The following is a 13,179-nucleotide window of genomic DNA, read 5'->3' as shown; positions in this document are numbered from 1 at the left end:
TTAATTTCAGAGGTAGAGTTCAGTGATTCATCAGTCTTCTATACTATCCAGTGCTTATCATATCACATGCCCTCCTTAATGTCCAGACCCCTAATTACCACATCTCCCCTATTTAACAGATATTTATTTAGTTGTTTATTTTTTTAAATTTTATTTATTTGATAGAAAGCACAAGCGGGGGGGTGGCAGAGGGAGAAGCAGGTTCTGCACTGAGCAGGGAACCCAATGTGGGGTTCGATCCCACACAACCTGAGCTAAAGGCAGACACTTAACTGACTGAGTCACCCAGGCGCCCCTTAGCAGATAATTAAATGCTTGTTTTATGCAGGCACTCTTGTAGGCACTAGTAACATAGCTGCCACTGGAATTTACATTCTCTTGGGGATAGAAAGATAGTAAGCCAGTATCTAGTGTGCCACATAGTCATAAAAGCCATGAAAAACGATAAGACAGTATGGTGTCAGAGTAGTTGCTGGGTATGTGCATGTGTGCAAGAGTGAGAGAGAAAATATGGTACTTTTTTAAAAAAAATATTTATTTGTTTGAGGGAGAGAGAGAGAACATGGGCAGGGGTAGGAGCAGAGGGAGAAGCAGACTCCCCGCTGAGCAGGGAGCTGACAGAGGGCTCCATCCCAGGACCCAGGGATCATGACCTGAGCCGAAGGCAGATGCTTAACCGACTGAGCCACCCAGGTGCCCCAGTATGGTACTTTTTATATAAGGGGCCAGAAAGACCTCCATGAAGACATTAATTCCGAGGTAATAGCAAGTACAAAGACCCTGAGGAGTTTGGTTACTGAATTCTGGTGAGAGTAAGGAAACCAGTGTTGCTGGAATGCAGTGAGGGTAGGGGAGAGTAGGAGGGAGGCCAGGTCAGAAGAGGTAGGTGGTCACCAGAGGACAAGTATCCTTTATAGGCCGCAGTGAGATTTTTATGTGGTGTAAGATTAGGAAAATATTAAAGGATTTTGGATACAGGAATAATTTATATATTAGAAGGATGCAGTAAGACTACTGTGATGACAATAGATTATAAGTGGTTGTGTGTGTTGGAGGGCAATGATAGAAGTGAGGGTTCTAGTTTGGATGCTATTAGTTTGTTGATGGTGGTTTGGACCATGGTGATAGTTGTTGAGGTGGTGAAAAGAGTGGTCAGATTCTGGATATAATTTGGCATAGAAGGAATAGTATATGCTGATATATTGAACATCTGGTGTGAGAAAGAAGAGTCAGAAATGACTAAGGTTTTGGATTGAGCTGATTGAAAAATAGAATTTCTGTTTACTGAGGTTGGAGTGGGCAATTAAGAAGTTTGGCTTTACTTATGATAAATTAGAGATGTCTGGTAGACATTTGAATGAGTCTGTAAATCAATGGAGTATGATTTGGAGATTTATTTTTCAACCTTTATATGGAATTAAAAATCAGAATAGACATGTCTAAGAAATAGAAGAAGTTCTTATTTCAAAATGCAGATTCCTGGGACCCCACTCATAGATTTGGGGTGGGGCCCAGGAATCTGCAGATAATCATGCTAATAGTCCACAGTATAAGGAACAGGGTTTATTGGAATGTTCAGTTCCCAAGATAGGTGTCGATTTCTAAGGTAAGATCAATTATTACCCTAAGTTTAACCTCTCTTTTGGGAGCTGATCCCATTGAGAAGCATTGAGTTTTGTTGGAGGCTACAAATCAGAGAGTATGAGAAGTGTTATTAATGATGATGTGGTTTTGGCCAAAGAAAGACTTTTGCTGTATTTAGCATTTTCCCCCTTGTTTGACAGCAACAGCTGGGATGAACATGTATTTGAATTGGTTCTACCGAAAGCTTGTATGGTTGGACACGTGGACTTCAAATTTGTTTTGAACTCAAACATCACCAATATTCCACAGATACAAGTGACACTGCTGAAAAATAAAGCTCCGGGCTTAGGGAAAGTCAATGGTAAGAATGAATCAAAATTTATATTTGAAAATTTTTGGAGTTGATTTCTTAAAAAAACTAATTTTCAACTTGGCTGTCTAGGTTTCATGTCCCTCCTCTCCACTCTCTCCTCCACCCCGTTGTTTTTTTCTGTTCTACTTCTGGTGGTTTTATTTAGAAAAGTTAATTCTAGAATATTTTGGAGGTTTTCAGTAGCTCAGTATTGTGTAAAATTGCATAAACTGGAATAATTGAATTTTGCTATTTGGGAAATTCAGTTGGTTCCTTCCTGAATTAGTTTCACTTTCATCATTCCTAGATGTGCACATTTTTCTTCCTAAGCGGAGACTTGATTGGGAAAAGAACTTTGTTAATGGAAGTCACATACTCTTTTAAGATCAGTAGTGAAACCTAACCTTTCATTTAATCCAGAAACACACCCAGAAATACACCCAGCTTTATTTACTTTTCTTACAAGTTCAGAATTTGATATATTGAGTCATTTTACTCAATCTGTTTAAATAGATTGTATACATTTAGTATGTTGGGAACTAGACGTTTCTCATCAGTGTTTTCTCCTTAATAGGTTAATTTAAAAGGCTGGGGATGATTTCAGAGTAAAAGGGCTGCTTTACACCAGGGAGTAGAAACAGTGAAACCTGAAAAATTTCTTGTTTTCAAAATACATATGTATGTGTTTGTGTATATGTGTGTGTTTGTGTGTGTGGTGCATTCTTTTGAATCATGGCAGATTCTGATTTAACTGGGTCTAGGGCTTAGGCATTGGTATTTTTAAAACTTGTACTCTGCAACGTAGGGTAAGAACTTTTACTTTAGTTGCCAGCAAATTATTTCTCAGGTGAATATTTTAGTACCATTGAAAGGAGTGTATGAAATGATTAGTGGAATCTAATTTTTTTTCTTCTTCTGACAACCATTTTGTAGCATCTGTGATAAAAATCACAGTGTTCCCATTTTAACAGAAAATTTTAGAATTTCAGGCACATAAATTATTGATATTAAGCAAAATTAAGTTTACTAATATTTTTATCCTCTAGAAACAGCAGTAGATAGGCAGATCACCTTTCCTTTGTCTCCAGCTCTTAACATTGAAGTGGAACAAAATGGGAAACCGTCCCTGGTTGATTTGAATGAAGAAATGCAGCACATGGATGTAGAGGAATCACAGTGTGAGTTAAATTATAGAGCTGTTGTCCATGACAGTAAAAGGAGTAGTGATCCAAATGCATCATGTTGGGCAGAGATTTCCTTATGGCTTGCAAAAACTTGGTTTTAAAAACACAATTAAAAAATAACCTATAATTCTGCTTTGGCAATATGCTTTAACTTTCAGCTCATCTTTGTGAACACAGCTGCGCTAATACTCGCATTCTTGTTTTTTTAATATCTTGGGATTTAAAATCATGTCATGGTTTTATAATATTTTTTGACGATCAAGGTGAATGTAAATAATATGGGAATGGAAAACAACATATATCAGATATTTGAAAATATATCAGATCTTTGATTATAGTTCCTTAGCATGATAGTGAATTCTTATTTGAACACATTCTAAGTGTGGTATTTTGTGTGGTGGTATTACATATGGGATGGATATTTGCTTATTTCATATTTTTAAATTACAAACTAATTTAAAAGAAAATATGTATTTTTTCTTTTTAGGTCTTAGATTATGTCCATTTTTAGAAGATCATAAAGAAGACATTCTGTGTGGACCAGTATGGCTTGCTAGTGGCCTTGATCTATCAGGGCATGCTGGGATGTTGACATTAACAAGTCCCAAACTTGTTAAAGGTGAAGTAGCATATTTTACAAAAACAGAATAAATAATGCTACTATTGGAAAAATAGATTTTTTTTTTAAACTGATCTCAGAAAAGTAAGATTTTGTTTTGTTTGGAATTTGCATTAACAGTTCCATCAGTTTCCTGGTAGCTGAGGTCATTTTCTCTCAGAAGTGACTGTATTTTTATGTGAAACTTTTGATTCTACTTTCTGTGTTTTGGAGGTCTCAGTTCTTTTAGAGAAAGCATTAAAAAAATGAATATATGATAACTTAGTGTGATATCGCAGAGCTTTTTTGAGTAACCAGGTGACATGTTCTGGCATGGTTGCCTTTCCCATCAACTTAAGAGTCCTGTGTCTTTAATTGTATATTGTTATAATATTTTCTCTTAAGAGGGTTTTTATAGAAGAGTTTTGATAATATCAGATGTAATTATTTGAGTGTCTCACATAAACACATTATAATTAATGTATATTTTAAAACAATTGGCCATTATGTAGAGGATTAATATTGCATTAGTAGGACTTTTATATATCAGCTTTTGTATCCCGGGGTAAATTAAAAAAGCCAATAAACAAAACACCTACCTTCATTATTAAAGTTATTTTGGAGGTGGGGTGGGATGTGCAGTTCTTCTGCAAATCAGGAAAATACCTGACCATGCAGATAACAACTATTTTAATTTGTGTACATTCCTTCATATTAGTTGTCTACATTTACATATTTACCTTTAGTTGCAGACATATATACAAGTTTTAATGTGTTCTCTTGACTACACCTCATTCGTTTGAGATCCTGTGGTGTGTTATGCCACATACTGGGGTATATATACGTAGTGAGCCAGAGTAATAAAATCTCTTATATTGCTTCAAGTATAAGTTACTTTTGTTGAATGAGAATGTGAAACTTAAATTTGTATATGAAAATAAAGATGTTGGCTTTGACAAAATGGGGGATGCAATTAAATGATATGCATTTCAAAAGACTCAATTTAAAAGTATTAATTTTTCTAGAATTTACCAAGAATGATTTTTTATTCTTACCAAATATTCCAAAAATCTTTGGAACTGGAGAAATTGATAGCTAAATTTTTAGAGGAAAAGGATGATATGGATCAAAAAAGTTTGGAAAAAGAAAATAGAGGAGGTCTTGTCAGATATTAGAACATAGAATAATAATACAGCAATAAGAAGAGTACCTGTAATGCTAGCACAGTAGGCAGGCCAATCACTGGAAAACAACAAAGGTAGCTTTTTAACTAGAGAAAGATTTAATACCTGCAGGGTACCGATAGGCTGATGGTTTAGTGGTGAGTGTATTAATAATTTGAGGGTATTTTTACAATATATTTTACTTATGGATTGTGTGGTGTGATCTTAATTTAGTTAAAAGAAAATAAAATGTACTGGTGGTAATAACCAGTATTTATTGAGTGCTGTCTTTGTGCCATGCATAGTTGTGTTTTAGTTGTCTTTGAGGTAGGTACTGTTATTACTCCCATTTTACATTTGAAAGAACCAAACCACAGCAGATTAATTTATCACATGCCTAATAAATGGCAGAGCCATTACTCAAACCCAGGTAGTGACCCCAAAGCCTGTGCTTTTTCATCTATTAATACCACAGTGCTTATGTATATGTGTGTATGTGCATATGTGTGTGCATGCGTGCATAAAAAGACTGGGATGGATTCACATAATGATACCATCATTATCTATGGGTAGTGCCTTAAAGTTAGTTTTATTGTGTGTGTTTTTCTGTAGTTCACAAAATGTCTGTTACTAAAATGAATAATTTCATTGGGGAAAAATATGCAAAGTGTTTGTAATAATTAGTCAGAATTTTCCGTCTTCTGGTGTTTGTGTAACTCCTGTGCTTTTTGTTCTTTTGCTACCAACATATGAAGGTTATTTGGGGATTATACTCAAAAAGTATAATTTGAAAATTCTAATCAAGTGTATTTTTCTTCTGGAATTAACTTGCTCTGTGAAGATGAAAAGCAATTTGGTCTTTTGGTGATTAAGTTATTTTTCCCATTCTGTGCTGCTCCTCTAGGTATGGCAGGAGGAAAATACCGTTCCTTTTTAATCCACGTCAAGGCAGTGAATGAAAGAGGAACAGATGAGATCTGTAACGGTGGTATACGCCCTGTAGTAAGACTTCCATCCCTAAAACACCAGAGTAACAAGGGTTATTCACTTGCTTCACTCTTGGCAAAAGTCGCAGCAGGCAAGGTACGAAGCAGTGTCATTTTGAACCACAACAGTGCTACTATAAACATTATGGACAAGATTTGACACAATTGGAAGGAGTACGACCCTTCATTGATTTTTCAATAGACACGTGGTTTGTTTATAATTTTTCTTTGCAGTGACTTTAAAAATGTATTTAAGAAGTATATATTTTGAATTAACTTTAAGCAAATGTTTATAAAGTATACTCAGAAGAGAGTAATTGTTAGCAGACACTTCCCTTTATAATTATTTTAGGCCATAATATGTATTTAGGTTTTAGAGTTTGTGTCTTTTACTGGTAACTCACTACTTTTTTTGGTAAACTTTTGGGAGGATGCAGGAAGAGAAGTTGGGTAATAATGTTAGAGATAAACCCTAATTTCAAGGTTGATTTTCTACAAGTAGCTGTGTACCATGCAGTCTCTTCATAATTGTCTGATCTTGGATTTTCCTGAACTCTGGAGATTTTTGTTTCTCTATCATCATTATTCATAAGCAACAATAGCAATATCAGTAACACCAATCATCTTATATTTGTATAGGTCTTCCAATTTTTCAAGGACTTCTGTGTACTTTATCTGATTTAATCCTCAAAATAACTCTGAGGTAGGCAGAGCAGGTGCTACTATTATCTCCATTTTTCATACTGAAAGTGAGTGAACCTTAGAGATTGGGGAGCGGTCATATTTCATATCGCTTTTAAGTGCTGTGGCTGGGACTTGGTCTCAGGACTTTGGCTTTCTAATCTTTAATTGGGTTATTGCCTTTAAAACAGTGACTTTGTTTTTTTCCCCCCATTATAATTCTGGGGGAATTTAGTCATTTACTGAATATGAGGGTTAAAAGCTATCATTTTAATTTGATGTGTATGTTTTGATAGTCATAATTCAGTTATTACTTTTTTTTAAAACTTTAAATAGTAAATAATTTTTTAGTTTCATTTGTTTGTTCATTGAGTTATTTGTTTTTGTATGTTTAGGAAAAATCATCTAATGTTAAGAATGAAAATGCAAGTGGTGCCCGAAAATCTGAGAATCTCCGGGGCTGTGACTTACTGCAAGAGGTCTCAGTCACCATTCGAAGATTTAAGAAAACTTCAATTTCTAAGGAAAGGTAACCTCATTTCCTTCTCCTACTATTCTTATAGTAGTAAATGTACAAAGAGTTCTAGTAAATACAACACATATAAAATTTTTTTTTAAATAAATAAAATTTTTTTAAAGATTTTATTTATTTATTCGACAGAGATAGAGACAGCCAGCGGGAGAGGGAACACAAGCAGGGGGAGTGGGAGAGGAAGAAGCAGGCTCCCAGCGGAGGAGCCTGACGTGGGGCTCGATCCCAGGACTCCGGGATCACGCCCTGAGCCGAAGGCAGATGCTGAACTGCTGTGCCACCCAGGCGCCCCAGCACATATAAAAATTTTAAGTCTTCTTTTTACTTGAAAGGTTTTGTTTGCTTTCCATTTTACTTAAGTACTTGTAATCTCAGTGAGGGTATGAATTACCTTTCTACCTCATTGGTTTATCCCTGGTATATATACAGTACTTTGAAGTATACCAGGAATATTGTATTTGTACAAATGGTATTTGTAGAATGAGGAAAGAAATATAATTTGAAGTTTTATTCACTCTTGGTCGGAATATGATATGTTATTAAACTTAATTTCTTTTATTTTTTTAAAAAAGATTTTAGAGAGAGAGAGAGAAAGAGAGAGAGTGAGCGCGAGCAGGGAGAGGGGCAGAAGGAGAAGCAGACTCCTCGCCGAGCAGGGAGCCTGATATAGGATTCGATCCCAGAATCCTGGGATCAGGACCTAAGCCGAAGGCAGACGCTTAACCGGCTGAGCCACCCAGGCGTCCCAAACTTACTTTCTTTTAAAACTTTCTATAAACCAAGTATTGTTTATATGCTGTTTTAAATCTTTAATACCATAACATTAAGAGATCAACATTCCACTGTAATAATTTTCAAAAAAATATTTTTAATTGTGATGTTCATGATTCACAGTGAAGCAAATGACCAACCAGGTTGTGATAGCTTTAGTCTGTTCTGTTTTGATTTTTTTTTTTTTTTTGAAGATTTTATTTATATATTTGACAGAGATAGAGACAGCCAGCGAGAGAAGGAACACAAGCAGGGGGAGTGGGAGAGGAAGAGCAGGCTCCCAGCAGAGGAGCCTGATGTGGGGCTCGATCCCATAACGCCGGGATCACGCCCTGAGCCGAAGGCAGACGCTTAACCACTGTGCCACCCAGGCGCCCATGTTTTGGTTGTTAATATATTTATATTCTCTTTTTTTAGAGTGCAACGATGTGCTATGTTACAGTTTTCAGAATTTCATGAGAAGCTTCTTAACACTCTTTGTAGAAAAGCAGATGATGGCCAAATCACAGAACATGCCCAGAGCCTTGTGTTGGATACCCTTTGTTGGTTAGCTGGAGTACATTCAAATGGACCTGGAAGGTTAATAATTAAGATTTTACTTATCACTGATGATTGCCCTTTGGATGTTATGAATAGAAGTTCAAGATGAGTCTAAATGTCTGCTATTGTTTTGCAGCTCCAAAGAGGGAAATGAGAGCCTGCTTTCAAAAACACGAAAATGTCTTTCAGACATCGTACGTGCCTGCTTCTTTGAGGCCGGACGAAGCATAGCCCATAAGTGTGCCCGATTTCTAGCCTTGTGCATTAGGTTGGTGTTTTTTTGTTGAAAGTCCAGTTTGTAGATGCACTTGAAGTTCAGCAGGTGATGGCTGTGTCTGTGGTGTAATTTGATACTTATCGAATGAGTGTATAATTATAGGATTTTCAAAAGTTGGTGAGGGTTATCGAGATTCTAAGAATGAACTTCAGATTTTTAGGAGAAAATGTCATATTGCATACATTTTTTTAAGAAGATTTTATTTATTTATTTAGAGAGAAGCATGTACGAGTGAGGGAAGGGACAGAGGGAGAGGGAGAGAGAGGATTTCAAGCAAACTCCCTGCTAAGTACAGAGCCCAAAGCAGGGCTTGATCTCACCACCCTGAGATCATGACCTGAGCTGAAATCAAGAATCAAATGCTTAACTGACAGCCACCCAGATGCCCCTTAATTAAAGTAGTCTACTAGGCTTCTCTGCCTATTATTAGCAGTTTGGGGACTTTCGTAAGGCGAACGCTTCTCCCACTTTTATTTTTATCTTCCCTGGTTGTCTTTGGATTCTTCTCCTAAGGCCTTATTCCCTGTTATATGACAGTCTTACCAGGCTTATTTGTAAGATTGTGCAGACCTTTTTTCTAGACCCTGAGACTTAAACCATCTAGTAGATGTTTAAAAACGAATAGTTAGTATTGACTATATATGCTTGTTAGCCCTTTTTGGTGAAGAAAACCATTACAAAGATCCTTAGTATAATCAGTCCCTCTTATCTTTCTATGTGTATAAAGGGCTTTAGGGCAGATTTTTCTTGTAATCTCTATGAATATATTTTAAAGGGTTTTCTTAGGTACTACACCATGTTTAGGATTGAATTTAGATATTGAGTGATATATTTACATTTTTTCTTTTAAATTTTTTTCAGTAATGGCAAATGTGACCCATGTCAACCAGGTTTTGGATCTGTTCTGTTGAAGGCCTTACTTGATAATATGTCATTTTTACCTGCAGCGGCAACTGGTGGTATGTGAAATTAGTTTAATCACAAATAGCAATAGGCATAGGAAATATCTCACAATATATTCAGGATTATTTAGTAAGTATTTTTTTCCTCGGTTGTTCCCCCTTTTTTCTGTAGCTTCTCTAAGGGGTTGATGAATTGTGATTTATCAGATTGGCAGATACTCTGTTCAGTAGTACTGCTTGGAAAAAGTGGGAGAGTTAAGTAAATAGCATCATCTTAATTCATACATTTTCTGTATTTCATTAAAATCATTGAGTTGTTTGGTTGTTAATTGACTGTAGATCAGATATCACAAATTTGCTAAAATGCCAGGAAGGGCCAGAGCGATGACATAAGTAGAATGCTCCATGCATGTATTGTGTGCGATTGGTAGGCACTTTGGCAAACGAGAACTCTCTAAAGGGGCCAGTAGATTTCTTCAGCACTTGAAGACTATAGACATGCTATTCAAGAGTGAATGTGGTGTTAAAAAAAGGAATGAATGTAGTTATCAAGTAGCACTTTATAAAGCAGTCTCTTAAAATAGCACATATATAAAGTAATGAATATTTTAAAAATATTTAAAAATATTCTTAATGCTATTTTGTTGTTACTATAAAGGGCTACTGATTTGTCCTTTTAAACCTAATGTTATCTTTTTGTAGACGTTTCTTACAGTCTTTTGTTTAATAAATAATCAACTTACTCAGCAAGGATTATATTTGGTCTTTGTGGTATTGTAGAAAAAGAGCCTACTCAAAGTTAGTTGTTATATGGTTATTTTATCAATATCTTACTTTGGGTAAAGAATCTGTTTATGTTTACCTTAGACATAAATTGGGTGAAACTATTAACTCTGTTACATAGAGTAGAATGTTTTGGACTCGGTTGCTCACTCTAACAGCCTTGGAGTTGAAAATAGTTTTTTGAGAATATTCTTTGAGGTAGGATGCTTAAATTCTGGGGTGTACTTAGTACTTAGATATCTCATGTTTTATAAAAGTCTTAAAGTACATGATAATGATCGTCTTTTAACCGTGTTGATTTGTATCTAACTGGCAGTATAGGATAACTATATTCACTTGCCAGCATGTGTTACTTGTACCTCATAGCCTTCCATTGTTCTTGAAAGTTTTGGTATAAACCAAACAGTATTTCAGGAAGGATGGCTTGGAAGACCTGACATCTCTGTACCTTTCCAGTTATTCTAAAATGTCCCTCAGAGTCATCTCAAGTTATTGAAAACCTAAATGATTAGGTTGACTTATCTAGTCCTTAAAAAACACATTTCTAATTATCTGTTACTGTCTTCTTAGTGTCCTCCAAGGAATTGGTCCATTCTGTATAAGTTGTTTTGTAAGGTGACTTACTGATAAATATGTAATCTGAAGTTAGTTCTCTTTGTTAGCGAACAATGAGGAAAAGAAACATTGATTTGTTTTTATTGTTTTCAGGTTCTGTCTATTGGTATTTTGTCTTACTAAATTATGTTAAAGATGAAGATTTGGCTGGGTGCAGTACAGCTTGTGCATCTTTGCTTACGGCTGTGTCCAAACAGTTACAGGACAGGCTAACACCAATGGAAGCTTTACTTCAGACAAGGTATTTTAATATACGAAATGACTAACAGTGGGCCTTTCAGGATATGATAGGAGCTTTGTACAGAACTGTGTGTGTATATATATATGTATATATATATATATATATGTATATACATATATATATATTTGCTTGCAAAAATATATTTGTGCATTTCCTTTTTCTAAATATTAGGTTAAGGTTTTCTTTCCTCTATTTTCTCTGAAATAATTCCTTTTAACAATTTTGAACGTCCTGAAAATGGTTATGTGGAGGACTAATTATATTAAAATGCTTAAAAGTGGTATTTCTTGCTAGTTGAAGAAGCATTTAAAATAATTTGTTTCTCTGTGGTTTGAATTTTGTGATTGGAGTTATATAAATCATTTACTGGCCATAATCAGTATTCTTCATCTGCTGGTTGATTTTTCTAAAACTTCAACATAATGCAATAAATAGCTGAAGGTTACATTTGAGTTCTTGCCTGATCTTCAGTGTTGGAAGTTATTCTTTTATTTAACACGATGATTTTTGTAATCTTTTTAGATAAGAAATCTTGATCTTGATAAAATTTTACTCAAAGTCTTTGTATTTTCTACTGAGTCAGTGTAACTAGTGGTGGAGTTGAGGGAAGGGTGCTTGGTTATCTTTTCCTTGCTTTAATCTGCAGATGAAGATTCAGTCTTGGTTCATTACCTGCCAGTTTATTAGAATCACATTTGTTGAGTCTCCTTTAGAGTTTACGTTTCTGGGGGAACACAACTGAAATTCACTGAATTTCGTGGGTTAAATCTGGTTAGTGTTTCCCTTTGCGCTGTGTCAAACTGCTTTCAAAACTAAGTAAATAGGTAATTTGTTAATTAGATGGCTGACAGGAAAATTGTTAGGACATTATTTTATTTTTCAGATATGGATTATATAGCTCACCATTTGATCCAGTCCTTTTTGATTTGGAGATGAGCGGTTCTTCTTGTAAAAATGTATACAACAGCAGCATTGGTGTCCAGTCAGATGAAATTGATTTGTCAGATGTCCTTTCAGGTAGTAACATCCTTTATTAAAGGAATTTCTGAATTTTATATATTTGGTTAAGCTACCATTGACAACAGATTGTAGTTACTGTGTTCTGTCTTGAAAAACTAAAATTCTTCAGAACTTAACATCTGTGACTCATGAAACTGTTTGCCTTTATTTTATAACTTCTCCCTCAAAAAAAAAAATGATTGAAGTTACTTTTGGAAGGGTTGTGAATTGCTTTTTGTTCGTGTTTTTGTGTGTTTCATTGCATGTCAGTATGACTTTAATGCTCGTAAGAGACTTTAAAATTTGATTATTTGTTGTAGGCTTTTCTGCTTTATTTGGTATGCCTTTGATGGCCACAAAATCAAAGAACATTTTATTTCATATTTCAGAAAATAAGATGGATGTATATTTATTGTAATAAGTAAAGATGGAGAAAAAGTTTTCTATATCTACTAGCATACTCAGTTAAACTTTGTACAGTGTTACATGTATTCTCGTATACATTTCTGAAAGAATATGCTTTTAGGATTGAATGTATAACCATTTCAGGTGCCATAATTTGGTGTTTATTTAGTTTTGTTAATGAAAATAATGACCGTTATTTTCTTACATCTTACTGAACTTACCGTAAGTGTTGTCAGTAAACCACAATGTTAGAGTTTTAGGTCAACGTAATAAGATAATTATCACATTAAACAGAAGTAAATTTGGGCCGTTAATTTCAGTTTCTTAAACTTTAAATTATGAATCATGAGAAAAAGCGAAAGAGAAAAATCAAATACAGAAATAGAAATAAAATGTAAAGTGCCTTAATTACAAACTTTCCACCCTCTTAGATTACCTTAACAGGATGTTTAGCTGCTTAGACTTGTTTGCTACACATGTTCATGAACATTTTTAATGAAAGAGGTCATATTAAACTTACTGATCTTTTAACTTGCCTTTTAATGGCTTATGTTGCTTGTGGGTAT

The 13,179-nt window shown here is 34.9% G+C and overlaps 1 protein-coding gene across 23 annotated transcripts in view; it reads left to right on the top strand.

Moving 5' to 3' along the window:
- Positions 1-13,179, top strand: part of BIRC6 (baculoviral IAP repeat containing 6) — a 226,993-nt gene that overhangs the window by 62,567 nt on the left and 151,247 nt on the right. For 14 of the 23 annotated variants that reach the window (XR_003311423.4, XM_048222896.2, XM_048222892.2 and 11 more), the window contains exons 13-22: positions 1,785-1,945; positions 2,983-3,114; positions 3,608-3,739; positions 5,786-5,964; positions 6,944-7,077; positions 8,269-8,430; positions 8,528-8,659; positions 9,530-9,627; positions 11,062-11,209; positions 12,093-12,226. Coding sequence is in view for 22 of the 23 variants with exons in the window: in XM_048222896.2 (XP_048078853.1) it covers positions 1,785-1,945; positions 2,983-3,114; positions 3,608-3,739; positions 5,786-5,964; positions 6,944-7,077; positions 8,269-8,430; positions 8,528-8,659; positions 9,530-9,627; positions 11,062-11,209; positions 12,093-12,226 (1,412 nt within the window). In the remaining variant the exon portion in view is untranslated. The remainder of the gene's footprint in view (positions 1-1,784; positions 1,946-2,982; positions 3,115-3,607; positions 3,740-5,785; positions 5,965-6,943; positions 7,078-8,268; positions 8,431-8,527; positions 8,660-9,529; positions 9,628-11,061; positions 11,210-12,092; positions 12,227-13,179) is intronic. The other 9 variants (XM_026478636.4, XM_026478630.4, XM_026478627.4 and 6 more) reach the window with 2 other exon arrangements.

This window comes from Ursus arctos, unplaced genomic scaffold (genome assembly GCF_023065955.2).
Source record: "Ursus arctos isolate Adak ecotype North America unplaced genomic scaffold, UrsArc2.0 scaffold_8, whole genome shotgun sequence".
NCBI classification, from domain to species: domain Eukaryota; kingdom Metazoa; phylum Chordata; class Mammalia; order Carnivora; family Ursidae; genus Ursus; species Ursus arctos.
This window is presented reverse-complemented; position numbering and strand designations above follow the sequence as displayed.